Source organism: Branchiostoma belcheri, unplaced genomic scaffold (assembly GCF_001625305.1).
Source record: "Branchiostoma belcheri isolate BF01 breed outbred unplaced genomic scaffold, Haploidv18h27 scaffold4, whole genome shotgun sequence".
Lineage (NCBI taxonomy): Eukaryota > Metazoa > Chordata > Leptocardii > Amphioxiformes > Branchiostomatidae > Branchiostoma > Branchiostoma belcheri.
In genome coordinates this window covers 1,482,669-1,509,646 of record NW_017804020.1, presented here as the reverse complement: position 1 = coordinate 1,509,646, position 26,978 = coordinate 1,482,669, and the positions used below count along the sequence as shown (strand labels likewise).

General features: G+C 40.7%; 1 protein-coding gene across 1 annotated transcript in view; it reads right to left on the bottom strand.

Moving 5' to 3' along the window:
• The window catches only part of LOC109476886 (plexin-A4-like), a 164,836-nt gene that overhangs the window by 50,237 nt on the left and 87,621 nt on the right, over positions 1-26,978 (bottom strand). Inside the window, exons 7-9 of the mRNA XM_019777900.1 lie at positions 19,863-20,022; positions 12,800-12,896; positions 10,621-10,744 (exon numbers count right to left, since the gene is read on the bottom strand). Coding sequence (XP_019633459.1) covers positions 10,621-10,744; positions 12,800-12,896; positions 19,863-20,022 — 381 coding nt within the window. The remainder of the gene's footprint in view (positions 1-10,620; positions 10,745-12,799; positions 12,897-19,862; positions 20,023-26,978) is intronic.

Sequence of the window (26,978 nt, the reverse complement as noted above, 5' to 3'; positions counted from 1 at the left end):
TCGTCGTTACGGAACTGTAAAGTGTTGCATCGGGTGATAACGGGGATGCTGAACTTTGCAAAATGCTGAGAAGACTGTAATTTAGACTGACATTTTGATTGACTTGCATGTTTTATGCCTGTTGAAGGACAATAATCCGGCGGCCTTGCTTTGTAGTAGCATATGGTGGGAGGGGCACTGATGGGTTTGAGCATGGCTAAGTTAGACACGGATGACGGCTCATGTTTTCTTTGACATACAAGATTACGGCCTCTAGTCCTCACCTCTATGGAGTCAACTATTTAGTGCTTCCCATTACATGTACATGCAGTCAGTAGCAAGGGAGAAACTTTTTTTGTACACATTGGGTACAATTTGACTGGATTATATCAAAGGTATATTTCTTTTGGTAACAGTGCTATCAAATCAACAAATGCATGGTGATTTCCAACAAAAGTTGTCTTATGCTTAGGTCTAATATTACATAAGTTTCATAAATTGAGAGGGAAATCACATTTTGAAGAACTACATGTATACAGTGTTCTCACCAGGATTTTTTCACAGCATAGGGGTCAGGTACAGAAGGGCAACTTTCGCGGCGCAAGTCGCATATTGAGCCTAAAAATTTTGAAACTCATAACACCCTGAGACACTATTTCTCACTTATTGGGGGACAGATTTTGTAAAGTTATGGTTTTCCCTTTACTATAGCTTCAATCTAAAGTTATATTTTCATTTTTTGTAAGATTTATGAAGGCTCCCCCCCAAAAAAACACCCCTATGCTGCTTGAAAGACAGCATAGGGGTCCAAATCACAGCATAGGGGGTCCAAATCACAGCATAGGGGGCCCCTATGCTCAAAAGGCCTGGTGAGAACACTGCATGTATAACTTCTATTTTTGTCTTATTATCCTTATATTAACAGTTTTTTAAATGTACAAAGCTTAAGCATACACTCAAAATTTAAACTTCTTGTGTCTGTTTTTAAAAATCATAGAAAGATGGTGATTATATTTTCTTGATTTCATCTACAAAAATTTAGCAGACATGGTGGAGACATGTTAACAAGAGGCTTTTCTAGCCACTTTGTCTATAGTACATGTTGAGCCACGTAATGCCGAAAAGAAATGAATCTCAGGAACTCAGCTCAGTTCCTGAATGCCAAAGTGTGCTCAATCTGATACAATCTTATGACCTAATCTGCCCCATACATACATACATATAAACCATGGAAGAAGCTGTTTTTATCAGCAGTATCTTTAGATTGCTTATATGGAATAGTACCAAAAGGCTTTGGCCTGTCTTATGGATAGGCCAGGTTTGAGTGAGTGTGTATGTGGTCTTATGTAACTGTCCACATCCAACCTGTGTGTGGTCATGTGTAACAATCCATATCCACTTATAATAAGTAATACATGTAGACTTTCGGGATTGTCACAAGTCATAATTTTACTTCTGCATGTTCCAAAGACTTGTAAAAAATCTCATGAATGTAGCTGGCAAAACTTAAGATTTATACCATACACTATATCAAGTAGTCAGACTTGGTTGCTGAGTGAATTGAAATATACTGACTTCCAGCTTCCCTCCACTTGCTTACTCAATCTTTGTGCACAGCCTACAGGCTTGAACAATTCTTTAACTGTCGCCCCCCAGATGAGACTTTTGTTTTCCACAAGTCAGCAAGGCTGAGGCACCAGACAAGGTGGAGACAACTGCAGCTCAATCAATACAAACTGCTGCCTCAGATTTCTCCAAGGAATACAGTCACTGGAGATCTGGGTTCAGACAATCAGAATTCAGGCTTGCTTTTCAGGACGTTCAGTTTTGGATTGTGTGATACTATCTAGTCGTAATATATATTTAGCCAACTGTGATATGTGGTGACTGATGAAATACATGTAGCTCCTGAGTATCAACCAAGTGTGTGTTGAAATATCATTTTGATCCGATTACATGTAATTATTCTTTCAAAAGAGTTAAATCTCCTCCCCAAAGATTGTTACTTCCGTTGCCACTTCTGCCTACTTATAAGCACTTGTTGAGCTCTCCTGATTGGTCAAAGTGGCACCTTGTATGAGCATGAACTGACCTGATTGGTTAATGTTTTTTTAAACAAAAATGTCTGACAGTCTAGTACATTGTACATGATTCCAGTGTATACTGACTGAATGATCCCAACTTCAGACAAAGCTGAGTTCTGTATTCTCGTCTTGATACTGCAGCCCAGGCTTGATATTGCCGACACTTGTCTGAAGATGTGGGTACCGAGGCTTTGACAGATTTGGAGAAGCTGAAGAAAGCACTATTCTAAACAAAAATCAATATTTTTGCCTTCTGGAGTCTCTCTCCATTATACATTAAAAGATATGAAAGGAAGAGAAAACACTTTGAAGACGATATGTTATCATCATGCACCAGTCATGCTCTAATGTTTATTCCAAGATCATGCTCTGAAGTATTTGTTCTAACTTCTTCTTAGCCTTATTTCAATGGTTTTCAGTTTTTTTCCCCATTTTTGAAGTGCCATGGTTCCTTTCTTGGGCAAACTACATGTATATTAGTGTAAGACTGCTGGCTTCTTGCATGTACATGTATCTAAATGAGTAGATCAACCCCCCCCCCCATCCCCCAAAAATACAAACAATTCAGTCACTAAAGAACATATCTTCCCCGTCACCTTTACACCAGTGACAAATGTATTACAACCTACACTCATATTAGAAGACCCAGCCCTGACTTCTTTGTGAACTTCAGACATGATGGATAACGGACAAGTTGGAATATGAGGTCAGGCTACCAGAGATGGGTCTCTTGGGCCAGGCTAGGCGTCAGCAGTGCATGATAACAACCGAGTGGCATTTAGTCAGATACCATGTCGAGCCAATAAGCATTATGCAAGAAACGTAGGAGCCCAAAGTTCCTGTTCTGTCATGAGGAAACGAATTTCTGAAATCATATTCAGATTGGAGATAATGTAAAGAGCATGACAGGAATGCATGCAAAAATGCCCTTACAGGGGGTCAATGAGATGATCTGATTTAAGTCAGTCTTAATCACACAGCCTAGAAATTACCATGCAAAGAAGACGTATAAAGCAAAGCTAATATGACCTTTACTACTTTCCCTGAGGTCCAGCTCTGTCAATCACGAATGCCTCCTGTTAACTTGAGAAGAACAGATGATGAAAAAAAACTTGAGAAGAACAACTTGAAATCAATTTATGTGCATACTTTGCATCATAAGCTGGCAATATATTATTTCGCACCTTCAAGCTCAAGCCTGAAAGAAGAAGAAAGCCATCACTCTGAAAACCTGGAGTGAAGCCAAAAAACGATTTTCAAGTTTTTGGCAGATCCTTTGTCTTGCCATGTGAGACTAATATTTACCCACCACTAGCCCCTCCCTTCCCCCACCCCAATCCACCAAAATTCTAGATTGTCTACCTGGAAACTATTTTCATGGGCAAAATGTGGCACCAATAACAAAACAATGCTAATGATCATCAAAGGCAGAAATGTATGTAACGTTATACACTGGGTCTTTGTGTGTCAAAAACAACAAATTAGATTAAGACATAGTTTTAGCTAACTAATACACTTTTCCAACTAGACATGCTTGTAATATGTTTGATCTGGAAGGAAAGTGTTGAATGTTTGCTTGCTTACGGCCCAAAGCTCATTACCTCTATCATCACCAGAGAGAAATCACCTCCGCCATGGTAGCTGAAGCTGAACACATTAACGTTCACTGATAACAGCACCTTCCTTGTCTCAAACCACCAGAAGATTACATTTACAACGCAGACCGAGCAGCAAAAATAGATGCCTCAGCTTTCATAACGTCTCCATGCATGCATGCACACGGAGCAGGAGAGGTGAAGTGGAAATCATCGCAAAAATGACTTTTATTTGGCATGGCTGCCGGAGAGCGCCGGGATCAGCTTCTAATGACTCTGGGGGTTATATAAGGGACCTCTGGTCCACATTAAGGCATTTGTACTTGCATCTCATGGACTTACTAGCTTTTAGCATCTTACAGCAAAGCCGTAATGAGAAATGTTGGGTTTAATCCAACTCCCAGGGTTCAAAGCATGCGGGAATGTTACAGCACACTTTATAGGTTTTAGGTCACCTTCAGATGCCTTTCCTTTTTACTGCCAGTCTCCTTAATGTGCTTTGAGGGAAACGAGTCAGCCATGGGGGACTACAAACTTTTCTTGAAAAGAAAAGAAAAGGTGAAGAAGGTCATACGAAGGAGACTGTTTTATGTCAAGCACATTTAGAGTTGCTATTCGTTATTACATTCAATGACTGCACTGGTTGTGTTTCAACTTTGCAATGAGTACACTTGCAATGCAGTAGCATGTAATGTACAGAACCAAGCCAATGATTCTTTCACTACAATCACTTCCAACTAATTATTCCTGCTGATTCCCAGACTGATTGACTTTGCAGCAAAAATTCCAATGTAAAAGTTTGTAACTTTTTTGGTTGCTGAAATACAGTCATGATTATTTAACTTTGACCAACTATCATCAAGACATTCTGAACATGCCATAGTGAAAAAATCAGATACTCACAGTCGCAGCTTTCTTTACTAGATAGCCAATATACCGAGCCTTGTACATTAAATTTGTATGCAAACAAGAAGTAAATGTATCCTAGTCTCAAACTACTAGCAACCTGTTGACACCTAAATCTCAAAGTGGACAGACAAAAACCTTGTAGCAATTGATTGAAGATAGGGAAATCCCCTTTTGATATAGTATTAAATGGTACAATACTGGTGGATGTAATTGTCAGTGACAACTAGTTAAAAATATGTATTAATCAATACAAAGTCCTGTATAATTAAATTCCAGCTAGTTCTGCTTACAAATATGAACAAAAAAAATTGGAGTGAATAATCCTCCATGCATTGTGCTAATTTGTTGTTCTATTTAAGACTTCGCGATAAAATACACTTGTCTGTTCTGATACAGAACCCAACTGTGCAGCTGGGAGAAGTAATCAACACCTGCTGTGCTGGGGATTGCCTGCCTCATATTTGCTGTAAACAATTCTATATGTATTACCCTGCACTCTTTTTATTCTTCCCCTATGATATAAATTGATGGTACATTTAAGCTAAATTGCATTAACCACCTTTGACAAGTTGTTTGGAACTCTCATCACCACTTCACATTATATGTTGAAATGCTGTAGGAATATTCAGAAAGCAGTTATTCTGCAGTTTGAATACACTTTAATGCCCTTTAATACCTCAAATTCACCTGGAATTTTTTGAGCATGAATGGGCATAAATAGTTGGAATATAGCGAGAATTTCTAGAATGCATTTCAAATATCCAGGAGGATACAAATAATTTTCATTCAGACAGCATACCGGATCATTTCGCCTCTTATGTGAAGGGAGCCTTGCTTCATTTTGTAGCATACTATCACATAAATCTTTTTTTCTTTCATACTGTAAAATTATGATTAATACATGCATACATGGCATACATGTATATCATTTGTACTCTTCTTGACGGAATATTAATTGTGCTTCATCTTGAGGGTTTAAAGGATCGTAAAAAAAATCTTGAATGAATCATTGCCTGACAACAGAAATTTGCATGGGAAATGAAGCGCAAAATTTGTGCGGTGTTTGCCACTTGCTGCTTCCTCTGGAGGGTTCTGATTTACAGCAGATGCCTCAGGATGTGTGTGACTTCTAATTGTGACTCGCTTTAATTTCATTTGTGCCACCCCTATGCAGCTATATTGCCAGATTGGCTGCCGTAAAGTTGAGGTTCCCACAGGACCGCAATAAAAGAAAAAGAAAAACAATCCATCTACAATCTGGGCCCACCTCTGCCTTAGTCAGCAGTTTTGTAGTGAATCTCCTCATGTGCCAAAGGGCTTGGTGCCACAGGGGTTAGGTATCACATTCTAGGCTCGAACTACTTTTTTTTCTGCACACCTACACTGGTGCAAGCTACATTGAAAAAAATTACCTACACCATACAACTTTTACCTGCACCACTCAGAATTCCAGAATAAGAGTATGGATCATACTAAACACTGGTGCAGGTAGGCATCAGAAATACCTGCACAGCTCCAATTTTACCTGCACTAACCTGCATATACCCTGTACATGGACCGGTGCAGGTTAGGTGCAGGTAGGCATCAGAAATACCTGCACAGCTCCAATTTTACCTGCACTAGCCTGCATATATGCAGGTGGTATTTCAAGCTGTGATATTCATCTGGATTAAGGCTTGACAAAATGGCTATACCTTATCCACAGATGCTGGAAACACCATTCCTCAAGTTCTGTGTTTGAGTAACCATACTGTCCTCAGAGAAAACATTACCGGGACAACTTCATCAATAGCACTCTTTCCATGGACAAAAGAATGTTAAATGTAAAATGGGGATTGAATGTACTTGTATCTGTGAATGACATTTACCCTTTAATGAAAAACCAGACGCCATATTTTCTTAAATGTCAGCTTATGGCGCTCTCCCAAAATTGGTGCACCAACAAAAAAGTTCAAATCATTCAAACGGGGATAGAATATCAAGAAGTCAACACAAATTGATTTGTGCTGTTTATTGATATTATGGAAATGCAGGCACCAACTTTAGAACTAAATCCGTGATATGAAATTTCACCTCTGTCTTTAGGTACATTAATTCTACGGATTTTCGGCTACACAAGCATTGTGATATGCACTAAGAATAAGAATAACCAATTTTCTTGTGGAACATTTGAACTCCAATGCACAACGTCTAGACTGAAACATTTCACATTAGGCAGAAATCCTAGCAACTTAACCTTGCACCCTCACATGGATGTTCCGACTGAAAGAGCAGCCAAATTTGGAGCCTCTGATTAATGAGGCTTATTTTATTTGTGGGGATGTGTAGGTTCGCGGGTCCGACACGCACACATTTCTACAGCCCCTCATGTTTACCAAATGAGCCTGTTTCCTGCAGGTCACTGAATGTATTGCCGAACACGTCACCATGTGGTTAAAAATGTACCCATTTGCCTCACTGCTCGAACTCCTTCCTTGGCTCATTAACTGTCTCGTTAGGGAGAACGAGCTCATGAATATGTTCACATAGGATCAAAATCCCAATATGTGAAATACCGCTACCCTTTGCAATTGGTTGCTCATTTGCTCCTACATCTCTAACACTGCAAGTATGGAAGAAAACAAAGCAACACTTTTTTGTTTTGTTTCAATGGTGGCCATAGGGTCAAATAGTTTTCTATCATTTGCCTGATCTGATGGACCGAGAATGAGTCTGCACAATGTCAGCTGATGATCCGAAAATCTATTCTCATCTGATGTCTACCCCTAATGATGAGAAGTTGAAGAACAAATCTGCTGGGAACTACCTACCTACCAAACTGTGGTTAGAATACTGATTACCTGGTGTACAAGAATGACTTTGGAGTTGGACACAAGGCATCTAAAATGACATTTCAAGGTTGTGAATTTTCTGTGAATTCTAAAAAAGTCTGGTACTGAAAAAAGTGTCCTGATCATGACTCTATAATCCTAAAGGTAAAGAGGGAGAAGAGAGAATATCAAACACGGTTTACAATTCATATTGTATTTAAAGTATCTTAGGAAGTCATTATGGGATATCTCACTTGGAAAGCCTTTCAGCACCAAGGAAAACGCCCCCCTCCCCCATCATCATCATCAATATGGCCTTGCTGGTACTGGACATACAACTACACATAGAAGTCCTAGTCCTACACATCTAGAAGTCCTCATCCTTATTTTTCACTTCTTTAAGGTTCCTAAACAATATACAACGAAAAAAATACCCAAGCAACTGGATAGCTTTTCATTACCTGGAGGTCTAACCTTCATTGGCATTACTAAACAATAAGTGACCTTGGTTCTACCCTTTGATACATGTATTCCTCTTCATGTCATTTTACACATAAAAATAATCCCTGACTTTAAAGTATCATCATTACATCTTACAGCAGTTGGGAATATTGCCATTAGAGGGAGGGCTCTCTGGCATTCCATAACCTTCTATCCAAACCTGAATATACAATGTTAGACATGCAAGCTAAATCACCCTTCTTTTTTCTCTAGGTTCGTGGGAAAGCAGCTTGTCTGATAATTATGATAACATTTTCATCTTACTTGCATGCGTCTATCATTGTGAGAATGGCCTCCAGGAAAATCCCCCATTAAATTTCTCACTTCATGCAACTCCTGGCAGGAAGGAGATAAGATTCAGAGTCGTTGCCGGGATGGCACACGTCCCCTGTGTCACACATATCATCACATCGCAGCGGGGTGCGCCGGCATTACAGCAATACCTCCCCAACAGCACAGCCACCTTTATGGCAATCTACATTGTCTTTCCAAAATAAGACGGAACTCAAGCTGATTCTTGGGATCTCCTGGAATGACAATACAAGTGTGTGGAGGAAGGTAGGAGTTGCTTTACATTCAGCCCCAAGGCAAAGAAGTCACAGGATACAATTTTATGCCTGCTTGTCGTGCTGATACAGGCAATTTACCATTCCTCCGAAAGGAAGGAGCTTTTCCAAAGCTTTTGTTAACAAGTCATCACTCAAGTTACCTTCACTGCAACTCCTGACAGATAAAGGAGTCAAGTTTTTCAATCAATAGAAGAAAGAAAAGAAATATAAATGAAATCCCACAAATGAGGACCTCATGATTTTGTGTTTAAGACCAACAGCATTACACATGTGCCTCCAGCAATACTGCTATCATCAAATCATCAACATCATAACGCCAACCTTAATTATATTTTACTCCATACCATGGTAAGAATGAAATATATCATTTTCTTTGGTGTTTCTTTTCTTCCCTTTTCCCTCTCTTCTGCATGAACATGTTAATTGTCTCTCTGAAAGGCTGCCTTCATCCCCTTCCCTTTTTCTGACCCAACAAAAGCAGGCTTGTAGGAGAGGTGTACATTTGTAACTCCCTCCGTGGCATGACTCCCTCTGCTGCATTAGAGAACCTTAGCCCATGTAAAAAAATGCACATCAGCACTTTCTCCAAGAAGTCAGCGAAAAAAAATCTATTCAAATAATTTTTTTATTGTTTTTTTTAGGGGCCATTTGTCCAATAATGTATATTTTGGGCATTTGAGCCTTGCTATTACACCCTATGGATCTGAAATTTGGTGTAATGGTGCCTTGGAGATATGCCTACAGTCCATTCTTGCCCGGGGTCAATGTAAGAAAATTCCCTTTTGGAGAGGAATCATATTGTGAGCAACATTCTGCAAAAGGTTCATATGGAATAGTCCATTTTGGAATGGGGAGGGGGATGGAGTGAAATATACTGTACTTGCTCCCGAGCACGTCAGCCTTTCTAGTCTGTTACAGGATTTGTCGGCTAAATAACAAATATAGGACGAATTTAATGACATTTTCATCCTCTGTAAAAGTGTAATAGAGTCTCAAGATCCTCCTGGAGGCAGTTATTATCACCTACCATACTGCTGGGTATTACCAATCCCTCCAGGCTACCTCATCCTGTATGTAACAACATGCTGCAATTTTACTGGAGCTCATATGATCAATAACAGCTCTTCAATAATTTCTTGTACAATCACTTTCTATGAAATGACACCATCTGGCTCGAAACAAAATGTCCTTCGTAAGAGATTAATAATTTCTGAACGTATTGAACAAGGGTGATAAGATATATCCTTTATCATTTCTCATATGAGTTTGCTTTCCTTCTCACATGAAGGCTTTCTCGTTATTTGTAACTCCGCCAATTGATGTTGACAGGCCGGGACTGAGGAAGTAATCTCGAGCAGTAAGTGGTCCAAAGTAACCTTTTGCAATCTCAACTGTAATTGCCAGAAAAGCACTTGAAATTCTTCATGGAGTCAAGATGAATACCGGCGTCACTTTTGGTATTAGGAAGCCATGGAGCTTAATCAAGTTCAATTTCATGGTAAGGCTGGCACATAATTGTTAGGCAGAAAGTATGACAACACAATGCAGCAGAATAGCTCAGATTTTCTTTCTTACATCCACCAACATGATACACTTTTCAAATGAATTGTTACGCTAACATCTCACCTGGAGGGGGGCTCTTGCAGCAAGCATTGTATACTTTTAATCTCTATTTTGCTTCCCAAACAACATACTCACGCATTTGACAAATTTATGGCATTTCATATCCATACACAATCAACACACAATTCCCATCAGTATTTCCCCGAGAGAACACACACAGACAGGGGCGGGATGTTGTTTCCATATTGCGCCCAGCTTGATTGCCGAATACTTCATGTCGCCGACAATCACGATGACATACTGCCACCGCACGGGGTGTCGGCAAACACCCTTCATATCAACCAAACACATCTCCTCTTTCTACCAAACCCTATTTGCCACGCACCACATACAACACCAGACACACTCACATCTGCATATCTGATGTCACCCATGCACGCTTCATAAGTTACTCTGACACCTTGAGTGTATGCCCTGCTTGTACTGTATTCAGAAAGCCACAAGATTTTGGGCCATTTGTCATATACTGATGGTTCTACACTAGGATAAAACCATACCCCAGTTAGAGATTACAATGTGACATGGTCCAATCATGAAATCTGACACTTACGTCATTGCCCAAGACCAGTTCGGAGTTGCTGACATATCTGCAGACGTCCGTTCTGCGGTGCGTGCACACGTTGTCATAGATACACCAATCACAGTTGAAGCTGCTGGACGTGCAACTGTAACAGCTGTAACAAACGTGTGCAGAGTATCATCAACAGCATCTAATTCTTAGCGACATCACAATGCGTTAGACTTTATCACATTTCCTTCTTCAATGCATGTAAAGTATTGACACAATCACAGCAAGAGGAGCAGGCTATCCCCTTTTTGAACATGATATAGGAAAATGTTTCTTCTGAAACCTGTTGCAAAATTGCAGGTGGGTCATTCCAGCTGTGGCAACTGAATTGCTACTGTAACAATAGACTCAGGAGATTAAGCTTTAATTCAAATCCAAACTGTGTGAAATTTAAACATGGAAAGGCTGAGATCCATGCAGTTTGTATGAATATAATTAACTTTATCTAACTGGACGAACCTGTTACATCAGAATGCAATTCCATGATACACAGAAATTGACTAAACATAATTGAATATAAGTTACTGTAGCACAAGAACAAAAAGCTTCTTTAGCCATTGTGGTATTTTTCTCTCTTTACAGAAACTTAAACAATCTTTCAAAGGATCCAGCTTGATACTTTGCCCACACATGTACATGTACAGATATGTACATGTGTGAAGGAAAGCAGTCACAGACGACATTTTAAAATCTCCTTCATGCTTCTAACTGTTGCACAAGAGGCCTCTTCCCTTCATGCATGCCGCAGGAATTTGAAGGATTTTTCGTACAATATCTTCCTCTTTCCTCGTGGCACTGACATCACCATGAAGCCTTATCTAAAGGTGCCCTTCAGCAAAATGTTGGCATGAGTCAGTGCTCCTTTGTCCTGCCATTGATCCATCCGAAATGACAGAGGTCAGCTGAGGCTACCACTGATGCAATGTTACTGTACCGTTACTGCAAAGTTTCCACAAAACGGCCATTAGGAACGGCCATGCCACTGCACGCACTGATAGGCAGCCTGACATTTTCCAAGGACCAGAAATTGCTACATTACTTCCCTACACCACAGTGACGGCATTTGGGCATGTTCGCTGGGATTGTCATATTTCACGCGGCACGCACCGGTGAAGCAGCTTCCTTTTCTTTTCCTCTCCGGCTCAAATTACAGCCGCAAAACTCTCAAGGAATCAATGTCGAGACATCTGTTTCATTCGGATCTGTTGATAATAAATCTCTTTAAATGATACCACGGAACTGAGCCATTTATCGTGAGAAATATTTCCAAAGTTGTAGATCGTCGATTGAGCAAATGATATTTCAGTTGGAACAGGACCCCTCATGCTCATGTTCTTGCAAATCTTGGTCCATTAAAAAGTGCAACGACAGGACACCCCTTGTGCGCATGTGGCCATAATTGGAGCACGCTGTTTACTTCTGTTTGCGGTGTCACAAAAGCCAATGTAGCATGTAAAACATAAAATGCTGCAGGACATCTTGACACAGCTGATTTTCATTTCATTAAGTGCTCTGTGAGGTGTAACAAACAATCTGCAGCAGATGTCTGTAGCAGTTGGTGAATCATATACAGCAGTCCCAGATGTACATGTTGTATTCACAACCACCTGTTCAGGGTAGCTATTTTACACAGTTGTCTGCACACACTTGTACATGGGCCTGCTATCACAGAGGATGGCAGGAACTTGTCCCATGGAAAATTGCTTTACCATAAGTCCCTACGCTTGATGTTTGGATCTGGTAAGACAATAATGGTCCAAAACCACATGGTGTGCTGATTTACAAACATCCCAGTGTGGTAATAATGACTAATTTTAAGCCCGGGAAAGACAATAAATGCACCTTCCTCCAAAACTACCAATTTTCTGTTGTCGGAACCATATCCTGGGATTTGCTCCTACTCCTGGTATCAAGTGCAATTTTCCCTCAAGGCTCTGATGTGGGCACTTAAAGGGATTCTGCATGTGACAATATTCCCAAAATGGAGTGTAATCATCTTCTCCAAGTAGAGGTTTAGGCTTACAGGCTTTCTTTTTTGCACTGGAATCTTTTTTTAAGCCAGCCCAACATGGTAACTGCCTGGCTACAGGACAATGCCCTCCCCACCAAAACATCTGCTTGGAGATTTTGGAATCATACATCATAAAATGATACCACTTACGATGCGTGTACGTTGCATTCATAGAAGGTGAAGTTGGTCTTGACGAACTTCTGGTTAGTCTCACTTGCCAGCAGAAAGAGGTCCGACACCAAGTTGTCTGGAATACAAGAGGAAAGATATATTTTCATTGTATTTCCTAATGTTACAGACATATTTTCAAAAAAGCAACATATTTGAAAAGTTTCTAGTACTTGTAGCTAATATTAAAATTTCCATGCACTGCAGAAAAAAAGGCAATTGCTGACGTCACACAGTCATGCAGAAAAATCATGTGTGGAAAAGTCCCGTGTCTACAGCACTTGGGCCAGATTGCTGAATAAGATAAGGAGATTCAGTAAAAAATTCCAGCAAGTCAAATTCTTCTGAACTGATGTTTATTTCTTCTTATGCCAATGCCATTTACCATCTTAGTAGAACTTCCAGGCTAAGCCAGCTTAGGTTAAGTATGAACTATGGGAACAACTCAGCGGGCGCACAATCCTCCAAGGAAGTTTAGGGTGTTAAGAATTTCTTCTGCAATTTGCAGATAAAATTTGCATGACCCTCAAAATCAATAACGGGAACAGCGACGGCAATCAAGGAGCCTGATTAATTTCTTCCCGAGCTGCCGTTTGACACCGTGACAAGTTGTCCTCCACTCTCCAAAAGGTAAAGTGCTAAAAACGAAGGTCACAAAAATCAATTACAGTCAATCAGTGGAGGAACCGAAATTCATTTTCTTCGGTAAAGAACAGTGCTTGGTGACTGTGTGCCCTTAGGATACTCTATAGAGTGACAGATAGCATCAATTTTATTCCAATATTGCAAGAAAAAAGCCAAGATGTATGAAGGCAAACTCATCCATTATGTGCTTTGCTTTATAAAAGGTTGATCAATTGCATATTCCCTAACTTTTCACCATACATATTCAACACCGTGTCTCCCATTTGCAGTTCAATATTCCTGGATGTTTCGTCAGTCAAGCCGAAAATTTACAATCAACAGGAATGATGGTTGAGGACCGAGGTACCCATGTCTCTCGAGATTGGAAATTTATTATATATGTTAGACGTATACAGCAATATTTAATCAAGAATTTAAAGTAAAGAAAGAAATCAATGGAATTTCCATTTAATATGGCCTTCACTGTGAAATGTCATTGAAACTTAACGTTAAGTTTGTGAGTTTTGGGTAGAACTATGATAAAACAAAGATTCTTGTATATATGATTTGTAATATGGTTATATCAAGACAATAGCAGGAAAAATAAAATATGATAAAAGAATTATACAAGCAAGGTTCAAGACAAGCAAATTTTGCTTGCGAGGAGCTTCTTCATCAGATACAACAGTATTGGTGATATCTTTTGTCATTGCATATACCCCCCCCCCCAACAGACAAATAATGGTCTGTCACTGGATATCCTGCTACTTCTCGGATATAACACTTCCAGCCACATGAGGGCAAACCAAAGTGTAGTACTCATCCTCTACAGCTCAAACAGAGGTTGGGCCATACATGTTGTTAAGTGGGACCCTGACTAAGCTCTTCCTGCCGATATCAGTCACTCAGTTGTCAATACTGGATCCAAGCTGTCAGTCAAGGGGGAAATTTGGCTCTAAGGTAGGGGGAGAGGTTACCGGGCCAACCATTCGTCTTCCCTTACAGGTTTCCCAGCCACACCTTCAGTTCTGCTTATAAACAATTTACATGGAAATGACAGTGGAAAATCTATACAAAACTGTCTTCAGCAAATTGCAGTGTGTTCTGTAATACAGCATACATGTAGGTGACAGGCTACTGGTCTGGTAGATTCATCTGTCTTTCTGTTATTTCAGGTTATTTTGCTCATGATGGACAATGCCCAATCCACCATCTTTGACAGACAAAATTGGCATTAAACTAAGCTTATTCTACCAGCAAAAGTTGCCCCTCAAAATGCAGGCTATAGCATTTCAGAGGGTCAAGATCTCAAAATTTTCCCATTGAAAGCATGCAATTCCCCCCTCCCACAAACCCCAAGGATTGTCACCCCCATGCCTTTGGCACTAGATCTGATGTTAGGTAAAAAAATTCAGATGACAGAAAAAAATTTCAGGCTGGCTAGAACATTGTGACAGACATACACGAGTTTCTCACAGTCACAGTGACATAGTACTAGTATCGTCCTTGGGGACATGTGTCAGCCGAGAAGTGCCAAAGCCAGGGACATGATAATGCCATGATCTATGACCTGTTTTGTACACTGGTCACAGAGATCTATAGCTGATACACTGGTCATCGTTTTCTGAGGTAACTTATGGTTTCTTTTCAAGGTTCCCCCCCAGAGATCTATGCTTTTGGTAAGCAGCCATTTCTCAGAGTCGTACGCAGTGACTGTGAAATTGAACGGGCATTGGAAATGACTGGCGTTATCTTGGTACATGTAGGGTAGTTCCAGCACATAGATGGGACAATACCAGGGAACAACTGGCTTCATATTGATGTATAATAAAAATGCTGTCCAACAACAAAGTTGAGTAGTTTGAGAAGGGGGTAAAACAAAAAAAGGAGGACTTGGGCCAAAGAATACAAAATCAAAGAATAAAGAAATAAATTTAATAGACATGGGATTTGGGCGGTGTTAGAAGAAAGTTCAAATTCAGTATTCACCCTTTTTTCTGAATGATGCAATGAAAAACTGAGCTGCTGGCTTTATGTTGGCCTTTACATGTACTGCGTGACAATGTCGTGAAAAGACTGCTCGTAATTTGCACGACAGGATGCTGCTGCTGGCATGGGCTGTAAAACGGTGTTATGAAAAAGTCTAGCTTCCCTTTCGAGCATGAAAATGCCACAGGATCAGTGGACACATGTTGACACACACATGTACAGCACTGCATGGAAATGTCATAGAAAGGTTATCTCTCCCTCCTTGTCATAATTCATATTGATGTCATGTCACGACATAAGCTAAGTTTGAAATGCCTCCCCATCTATTATCATGATATAGCCAATATAACTCCCATCAATCTTCAACACAGTAAACATCTTCCATCAATTCACTAGACAGGAGTTAGGCATGTACGACTCAAATGTGTGTTTCATTGAACAAGTCTCAACTCATTTTATGTTTCAGAACAGTATCAAATTCTTATCAGAGTTAAGCCAACACATTTATGTCAACAGGGCTACTACATGTACTCCACATCAACTATTCAGGAGGTTCGACACACTAGCTGATGGGGAAATGAAATAGAAGGGAAAGGAGACCAAAAAAAATCTTCTTGACTGCACTTCCTAAAATTCCGCATTCTCTTTTTAGCGAACGCCCACGAAAGCCCACCAATTGTCGCACGAATCTTAAAATTTTTGGTGTGGTCATGTCCAGAGTGTGCTCGCGGGTGTCCATGCCAAGTTTGAAGCGAATCCATCGAGCCGAACTTAAATAAATCGAAATTTACTGTTTTTTTTCTCTTCTTGGCGAACGCCCACTTTACTTCCGGGTTCGCTGCGAACGCCCACTACTCTTGGCAAAATTTCGGCCCTCGCGCAACGCCGGCAAAATCCACCACCACAAATATGTTCCTATATGCCTCCCCCTGCATTTCTGACAAGTTCCCGTGCTTTACGAGCTTTTAAAGTACCCATTTTTTGACAAAATATGCGCTGCGACGAGCTCGCCGCCTCCGCGTATACGTTCCACCTGGTCACGTGACTTGCGGGCGGGGACTGTTCGCTAATTTCATGATCAGCGGGAGGGAGGAAGGGTTGCAGAAAAACGCAATCTACCGCACAAAAAGGGCAGAATGTCGTCTTTGTAACATCAAACATAAATGATTTCCTTTCCTGCATAATTTTCACCACGGTTATTATTATAAATAAGCTGCGATATCACAGACATAGTGTTGCACAATTGATACACTTCTCAAACCAGGGATTTCATACAACTGTATCAGGTTACCTGCAGCACGCACCTTCCAGTCGCCGGCGGTGTGGACAACAATGTAACCGCTTGTTGCATAATTATTTATATATTCCATATATATATATATATACCCTCTGGTATACATGTGTGTGCGTCATATTATGTAAGAATTTTTTTTGCATAACGTTGCGTGTCTATAGTTCAGCAGAACAATTTTACAACATACTAATTGTTGCCAGCGTTGCCACTGCTAGAACCATGGAGTTATACTCCATGCTGGAACCGACAGATGCTAGTAATCCCAAGCAAGTGCGTCTCTAACCAACGACGTATAAAACCCGCTCTCTGCTATTTACGTCACGACTGAGTAGCCAACTTCGCGGGAGTGAACGTCGTTTCGCCGACGTCTGTTGAAAAAATGACTAAACGAACTAACGATGACGTCTGTGCAAGGTCCTCCTGCCGTTAGAGTTTTGTCTGGATCAAGATATGTTTGCACATGTCACTCGCATTAGACTAGCGACAGGATATTTCTTCCCATAAACAGTTACAGCAAGTGACAGCGAGCTAGGTAGCATACCATATGCCTAGGTCACAATTCAAGAAAGGGGCCCGCTCGGCGCGTGTTCGGCGTGTTTTTTGGCACTACCGAACGGGACCTGGACGGAGACCGGCGGGCTTCCCGACGGCTGCCGGCCTATTTTTGGCCCCGCGCGGTCGCCGAATCGATTTTAACTCAGAGTTAAAAACACTTCGGGCCCCGTTCGGCGAAATACGCCGAAGCGACGCCGTAACCTCACTGCCCGGGACCCGTCGGGCGGCCGAACAGGCACCTGCCTAAGATTATGACGTCACATGTGCTGATCAGTGCATCAGATGGTCAGGAAAAGGGGGTTATAGGGAGCATATATAAACTCCTGCCTCAGACTACGTCGCACAGTTCACCACGTGTGTGTTACATCGTGTACTTGTGTGTGTTACAACTTGTATTTGTGTGTCAGAATGTCGAAGGGCAAGGGAAAACAGCCGGCACGGCTCTCTTGCCAACTTCATAAAACAGATCATAACAGGAATAGAATGTGTCTGACATTATCTCTTGTTACATCATATGCCTTCGTAATAAAATGGAATCAGAAGTTATTGGCATTTATTTTCAGTCCAAATTTCAACAGAAGTAACGATATTCAGTGGTTTTATTGCTCAATAGCAAGCTGCCACGGCACACTTCCTGCGTCACTGCTGAAGTACTTCCTGCGTCACTGTTGAAGTACTTTCGAAAGTAGACCCTCGGTTACTTTTGCGACGCACCAGTTCTGCCTGCCTCTCTTCTTCAGCTACCAATGCCAGAAGACCTATACGTATAGGTTGTCACCAATTTCAATCTCAGACGGGCTTGTAAGTTGTTTGCAGGTTGCACTGAACGCTGCATCGCCAACTTCAGTCTACTCTTTACTTGACGTGTACTCTTTACTTGAAGTTAACGGTAGTACCACACGCCGCACGGGTCAAGACGGGCGACTGACCGGGCACTGGACGGGTCCCTGACAGAAACTGGCGGCAAAAGTTTATGAATATTAATGAGAGCCGCCGGCCGGAGCACAAGCAGGCCCCGACAGGGAGCCGTAAAGGAACATTTAATTGTGACCCTGACAGTACGGCGCACGCTCGGCGTCATGACGCCGGCCGGCGTCTACGCCGAGGACATGCCGAACGGGCGCCGTTTCAAATGTGACCTAGGCAATAGAAACAAAGAATAGTCTTGTACAAAACATACATTCTCCTAGTACACAGCAATGTTTTGTATGAGTACAATATGAAAAGAAAAGATTCAAATGTAAGTAACAGGAGGTATACATGAGAATTCTTGCTCCGTGAATCAATGTCAAATGCATGGCAATCGCCATATGTTAATCCATATACTAGTACATTGTATACATTAATAAAGATGGAGAGAAAATACTGTGTGCAAAATTGATATCACTTCGCCACTTTAGGACATAAAGTTGATGGGGGAAGGAAAAGAAATTTTCGTTCTTCAAACATAATCAATGGCAATTCTCATTCATGTACAGGGGAATTGGAATAACTTGAACAAAACACCAAAGCTATTTCTGAAGCATTTTAACATCATGCCACAGCTGATGTCATAAAACTCCACACTTCCAGTAGATCTGGTTACTACTCAAATCATATCCTTCTATACTGTGTTTTCATATATTTCTCATTAGATTGTTTTATGTACTTACTGATTCCAATACATGCATTCACCTAGTCACGAAGTAGACACCGCCGGCGACTGGAAGGTGCGTGCTGCAGGTAACCTGATACAGTTGTATGAAATCCCTGGTTTGAGAAGTGTATCAATTGTGCAACACTATGTCTGTGATATCGCAGCTTATTTATAATAATAACCGTGGTGAAAATTATGCAGGAAAGGAAATCATTTATGTTTGATGTTACAAAGACGACATTCTGCCCTTTTTGTGCGGTAGATTGCGTTTTTCTGCAACCCTTCCTCCCTCCCGCTGATCATGAAATTAGCGAACAGTCCCCGCCCGCAAGTCACGTGACCAGGTGGAACGTATACGCGGAGGCGGCGAGCTCGTCGCAGCGCATATTTTGTCAAAAAATGGGTACTTTAAAAGCTCGTAAAGCACGGAAACTTGTCAGAAATGCAGGGGGAGGCATACAGGAACATATTTGTGGTGGTGGATTTTGCCGGCGTTGCGCGAGGGCCGAAATTTTGCCAAGAGTAGTGGGCGTTCGCAGCGAACCCGGAAGTAAAGTGGGCGTTCGCCAAGAAGAGAAAAAACCCAGTAAATTTCGATTTATTTAAGTTCGGCTCGATGGATTCGCTTCAAACTTGGCATGGACACCCGCGAGCACACTCTGGACATGACCACACCAAAAATTTTAAGATTCGTGCGACAATTGGTGGGCTTTCGTGGGCGTTCGCTAAAAAGAGAAACCCCTAAAATTCAAGGTGAAGGTAGAACATCATGCATACTCCATGAACATTCCAATAAAGTTGTTCCAAAAGCCTTACACAATTAATTTTCTTTTAGGCATTGTCAGCCCTCCTAAAATCAACATTAAGCATTTCTAGGATCTCCCCATGCCTGCCATGCAGACCCTCTGAAAGGGGAAATCTTTGTTTGGAAAGAATCTTCGTCCTACCTCGTGGCCCTGTGATGGCAGGTATCTTGCTGGCAGGTGGGGAGTTACAGAACAGCTGTGTTCCCACCACCGTGGCACTTGTCGTGGCAAAGTTCCCAAACACACAGGAGTAGGAGTGTCCTCCAGTCAAGGCTGGGATGTTCTGGCCAGTGATTGTCACCTAGAACAACAAGGAACATCAGAATTACATATATACACTAGTATATAATTACAAATGTATACAAAAGGGTAGTACAGAGTGGGACAGAAAACAGACTTACTTAGGTCAACTGGGTAGATTTTTCAAAATCTATCCAGTTGCTTGAGTAACTGTTTTCTTGTTGTGTATCTCATCACCTGGATGTCTACCCTTCGTTAAGTTATATTCTTCAGTGCAGAAAATTATCCTTAAAGTGAAATGCAAGGAGCCTTTGTGCTAGCGTGGTTTGAAAGCTCTTCACTTGCTTTCCATAGCATGTAACAGTTATACATTTGTACGTCTTAAGTCTTGACATTAGCCACTTGTAAGTTACAGAAGACTGTAAGTCCTGTTGGAATTTACACTTTGTTCAGAACTGCTACTTGTGTGCCATCTATTATTCAGTGTTTAATATCCCGCAGCAGGTATTTTATATGCATCCCTAGGACAATAACCTCTGAGGACACACAAATAGCATCCTCGATGGCATCAGTGCCACATCAGTGTCAGATGAAGCATGACAGCAATTAGGAATAGACCACTTTAATCCCATTTAATCCATTCCAATCACCTGTTGTGTGATTAGCCATGGAATTTTTCCTTTTGTCAAGAGGGCTACTGAGATAAGAGGATTACAGTAATTCATCTGACTTTTTCCACAGCAACTCAGTTGCTAAGGAGAGGTTGCAAGGAGGTGTCAAGAATTCTTTGACTTCAGAATTTATAGTTTCCTGTGATTCTTTCCATGCAGGGAAATGAAAATTCGGTCATCAATCAACTTTGCCGGTATGCCCCCCACCCCCATAAGAGCTCTACTTAACATACAGATGTTTTTTTGTCAGCCAAAAGCTAGGTTGCCCATTAAAATATGTTGCCCTCAACTGTGTAAAGTATTGCTCACATGCTGGTTGAGGTAGACTAAGTGCATTTCAGAAGCCATAAGCTGGGCCACTGTAAACTTGCACACCGGGCAACCTAGTATCACCAATAAATCTTGCTCATAAAACATGACTTGGAGTGCAAAAGTGGGTATTTTAAACCCTGTACTTCGACTGAAAAGTTGTACATCAAGTCCCATCTTTGTATTTTGCAAACTACAGTAGTTGGTACCAATGGCTCTCCGATAACTGTACACACCTACACTACATTGGATGAGGCAGGCGAAAAAAAAATGTTCCAGCAGTCATAAAATATTAGCTCTGGCGCTGTACTGCAATTATGTTCACCATATCATGTTCTTTCTCATCCCTGAACATAAGCTAATACCTCCCACTTCTGCTAGCACAGCTCATCTCAAACCATTAGGGGAATACATGTACCTTGATTACATCCAAGACACAAACTTCTATCAAAGTGGCCCTTGATAAAGAAAAATGGTCAATTCAAGTGTGGAGTGTCTGACATTGTTTTATTTCCTCTAGTGGAAAAATCAGAGCAATATCAGTGATGGACTACCCCAGTGTCTCGGGGAGGAAATTACTTGTGCTTGATACACATTCATATCAACCCGTATCATGTCAGACCAGAGAGTTAGTACAGTGTGTACACCAGGAAATGTTCTGGCTGAGAAATTATCCTGGACAGGGGAAATGACAGTGAGAGAAGGTTGCTGTAAGTATAATACATCAGCCGTAACAAGACAGGCAGTAAGCCAGGCAGTGAACAGCAGTGTAAGGGTGGCCGCTCCACACTAGGAACAGATGGGCCTGGATTACCGGCATGCACTTGGAATTAATACATCTTCAATTATGGATAAGAAATACAACTTCGCTTCTAAGAGCCAGTACATCACGGTCATTTTCCCTGATAAAATGATAATTCATATTCAGGAGAATTATGGCCACAGTCAGACAGCTGATGCCGACATTAATTATCTAATTCCCCCGGTATTTATCTGGAGAAAACCTGGAGGTATTAGAGGCAGCCTAAGAATACAAAATAATTTTACGGAAGCTGCATGTCTGAACTAGCTATGGATTATCTTGTGACATGTAAAGGTAGTTTTATGAAAGATATCAGAGTGTTGCGCATTAAATCTTTCTTTAGGGAGACACATAAAAAGTTACAAGCGGAAGTTTAGATGCTACACAAAACTGTGATATAAAGGCCTGCCGTACGCTATCTGAAAGCTCACTTATTTTTACCAAGCTAGTGAAGTACATGGGAAAACTGGCAGGTGGCCCACTAACTCATTGAAGCAATAGACTCAATTTGTAGGCATCATTTCTCCTGGCCAGACTTCTGAAAAATTGAGCAGATTTGATGAATCAAATCATTTACAACATTGTCTCCAATTCTGGAAAAGCTTTTTAGAAAAGATGTAGCCTTTCTTCCTTTTGGACCTTTCCACAAGATTGATTTAAGAAGTGTAACATAGAACAACAACAGCATAAGTCACCTAGCCAATTTGAAAAATCATTCAACACAATCTTTTCTAAAAGCACACCATTATTAAGATGAAGAATGCAATATTCCACACATTAATTCCATCGTCTCCAGACTTAATCACCATTCCAAACTTTCATATCCGTCTCGGCGGGGAATACTTCCCCGGGAAGCATGCCACTTGAATTCAATTTCGCGAACAAATTTTCCAGTCCCTCTCATAAAAAAACAAATCGGAACAAATGTAATTTCCTTTCCGCCATGAGAAAGTTGCAGGCTAACACCATAAATCCTGGCATTATCCTGGCAGATAGCTCTCACGGACCTATTACTGCACAGCTGGGGTACCCTTTCTCCCCACTTCAGCCTCCAGATTCACAGCGAGATGACGCTAAGATTTCACAACAGCTCAATCATTCTGCAAATGGAATAATGCCATTTCCAGGTAGCTCTTCATCCATTACTGTCAGGCTTGAGATCTAGAGTCCATGTCCACACTTCTTAATCATTCAGGAGGGACCCACAGTCTGAGTTTGTTACGTTGAAGCTTAACTACTTGCCCACTTAAGAGAGTTTTCCCAAGGCTGACCGTTTATTCAATTTTTATCCTGTCATCAGTTATCTTTTGTCAATTGTCATTGTTTAGCCTGGCAATTGTCTAATAATCGCAATGGCTTGTATTAAATGCCTGTCATCAAAACTGTACCATATGGGATACTTTCACCAAGCAGAAGCACAGTATATTATATGGGGTAAACTAAAAGTCATCACAAGCTTACTTTCCAATCTACGTAATTATCCATCCATTTTACCACTTTACTACTCAAGAAATGATGGACATATATCCTAGGGATAACTGTTATAGGTACCATAAACACATTTAATCAATGTAATAACATTAATGACCAACCCTGCCTTGCTGTATATGATAGCATAAATCAAGGTATCTTTAAGCATTATAAGTTTTATGTACTGTAACACAATGAGAAGGTTTTGCCCAAAGGTCTGTATTGATAAAAACTAATTAACTTTAAAACATTAAAAACATGTACACCTGAAGGCAGTACATGTATGTTCCTTTATTTATCCTTTTTTTGCATTCAATAATGAACATTGCTGCATAGATCTATTTGGATTCAATTTTAACATTTTCCTTGAGCAAATACATTCCATTGACAGTTCAGTCTTTTGATTTATTTTATTACCCTACAGATGACAATTCATACAAATACACACATTATCATTTTGGTGCCGATTTGTCTACCAAAACAAGGAAGCACAGTGGAAAGAAATAAAATGTGCCCAGTAGTAGTCTGAAAGGTTTTAAACCATAGCCATGTTGTCTATGAGCTGCCACAAACTATTCATCTCCCAGTATGATCTGTGTGACACATGTGGGTAGACTCATCCTAAGGCCAAAACAAATTAAACACTTGGTTCTTGGACTTGCCTGCATCATTTTGGTCTAATTTTCAAACTAAAGTTCAAAGATTCTGAATCAACCAAAAGGGTCATATTATGGCAACAACATTTGAAGAAAGTCCTTCTCTTCCTAACTTTGTTATAGTTTTTCCTTTGTTATAGTTTTTCCATCTATCAATTGGTTTGATTAAAACAAAAGTTTAAAATCCATTGTTTGAATTGAAAACCAGCCTGGTATGTTAACTTCTTTGTTCCTATCATACATGTACAAAATGTAGCTTTTGGGGCTATCTTAGGATGCCTAGTCCTGTTTGTTTTTGCCCTATGGCTTGACATTTTTTCTTTAAAAAAATTTGACAACCAACAAATTAAATTTGAATGGCCTAAGCAAGGTTGGGTTGTGGTGTCATAAACTATTCATCCCCTCTCACCAGGCTTCTGTGAATACAGTTGCCTCCTATAAAACGCTCTATGGTCAACTATTCAGAAATCCCAAAACATGCAAGGTTTTAATATCATGGTCTGGCAGATATTGATGACAGTGAAATAATAAGCTGTATATAATGGCATAATAATGCAACTACCACTTAGCTTTCTTTATTACAGTATTCTTTCCTCTTTAACATCAAGTTGATGATGATATACTGTAAATATAGCTTTGGTAATTCTACATGTCATGAATGAGAGTAAAACGGTCCAGAAATTTAGATTGAAGAAGCCGCAATCTTCTGAATAGCTCTCAGTCACTTAGCGCAGCCCCATGGCCTAAACAAGGCCATATGTCAGTGTCAAGTGTAGGTCCCCATGGGTGTGTGATGGACTTGAGATGTTAGAGACCGAGGGCACAAATGGAGCCAAACTGATGAATGTGACCTTGAGGCCTTCCCACTTGGCTTTGTCAGAAATCTCAGCCCATCACTATGTGTCCTTTACAGCCTTTAGGGAATTGGAGTTTCCAAAGCATCATAACATGGGTGTGTGATGGACTTGAGACTTTAGAGACTGAGGGCACAAATAGAGCCTAACTGATGAATGTGACCTTGAGGCCTGAATCCCAATTGGTTTTTGTCAGAAATCTCAGCCCATCACCACCTATCCTTTAAACCTTCAGGGAATTCTAGTCTGCATAATCATCATAACAGTATGAGTTTATGGCAACAGATTAGCAAAGATTACCTAAGTTACAAAAACGTACATGTAGGTCACCATTTTATCAATTGGTTCTCGAATTTGCCGGCATCATTTATAGGGCTGTTTTTAGTTTGCCCTGTTGCTTCATATTTCTTAAAAAAATATATAACTAAGTCTATAACTAAGCTATAACTATTATACAATGTAGTATTAACTAACGTTATTCATAGTATGACAACCACAAAAATTTGTTATGTGGTATCCACAGACATCTAGCTTTGGTCTATGTTTTTTTAGTACTATCTGCCTCTATACTGTTTGAATTACACTGACAAATTAGATTCCAAAAAATTCACTGTGGACCTGTCTCCCCTCCAGGCATATTCCAGGGGAGAAGAAAGGCTGGGATCTGACAGCATCTCTATCACTGCCATCTAGTCTGCACAGCTCTGCTTTTTCTGGACAAGCTGCACTGTGTGATTGGTGTGAGTTATTATGGCTCAAAAAACTGGGTGCACCTTGCACATGCAACTTGGTGCCCTAAAAATTGGAGCTGTGCACCCAATTTTTCTGTGGGTGCAGTGCACCAAAATATTTTCATTGTAAAGACATCTTAGACTCGAGTTAGAAAAATAATAAAATCTAGTTTGTTGTAAGATTTTGAAGTTTGAATTTGAATATTGAAAGCTCCACAGGCCAAAACTGTGTGTGTGCCATCAAGTGCTGTTCCAAGACAGAAGGGGAGGGGGGGGGGCACCTACATGCACCAGCCTGAAGTTTCTGTTTTGTAATTAGGTTTTGCTGACATCCTAGTTTATTTTACATGGTGCAGCCAACAATTTTTTATGAACCCAATTTGAGCTCTACTTTTACATATCATACAGTTTCTTGTTTCTACAAGATGATGTCTTGAAGCATGCACTGCAACAAAAATGCAAGCTCCAACTGTGCCTGTATCTGCCCACACAACACTACATGTACCTCACTGTTGTAACAGCTCTGAGTCTGATCTGGAAACCCCCTTGTCCATGCCCAACACGCATATAAAATTTGCATCACTGGTATCAACTGATCAGAGAAGCAAAGCCATGGTCTCAAATGCTGACGTCCCAGCGTGCATAAAAATAGACCTTCACTGGTCTTCCTGCCTCATAGCAATTTTTCACATCACTGGAGGTACAAATGTAAAACCCTGCCTGCCCCCAAGGCGCACGTACATTATATCGCAAGTATTCAATCTTGAAAATGGGAAGTCAAGGTCTTTGAGCCCGTGAAATCATCAACTATGAGCACATAGGTGTCCATTTGGCCTGCACAATATTTACTACATCAGGGTGGTAAACTGCTGAGGCTCACAGACACTAGGCCATTACACTTGGATGAAGACGGATCAGTGGCACTTAACTCCCATCTCTCCCCACTGTGAGCAGCTGTAACAGCTAGAGACAGAACCCTCCATCTCTGTCTGCAGAGATCGCTGGATGGATCTTTGTATATCTGATACAGACCTAGGGAAGCCTTCACCTTCCCTGGGTACATTTAGGCCCAGTTTACGCAGTTTTTCCCAATGTCACAGATATCTGCCCATGGCTTTACACACATTGCCAGGAAGTATAATGAAATGTATGGCAGAATTCCAACACCCGTGGTGCTTGGATTATACAGCCTGCTTCCCTTAACCTTTACTGAAGTCGGACAGTCTCTAACTTTCTGCTGTATGATTCTTTTCTTCCCCTAAAACTTTGTGGGCAATTTATGACTTATATTTGAAATAACAGCAAGAGGCAGCATCTACATGTACAGTAGCTACTTAACTACATGTATATCAGAATATACAAAATATTTAATGTATTCTACCTGTAGCTTGATTCCCACAGCCAATACAACAGACCGTTATATGGACACATAAACTCATTGTAACTACCACAGAATATTGCCGATTTTTTGCCGAATGTAAGTACTCTCCCTGACCACCTGTTTAATAATCAACATAAAACAGA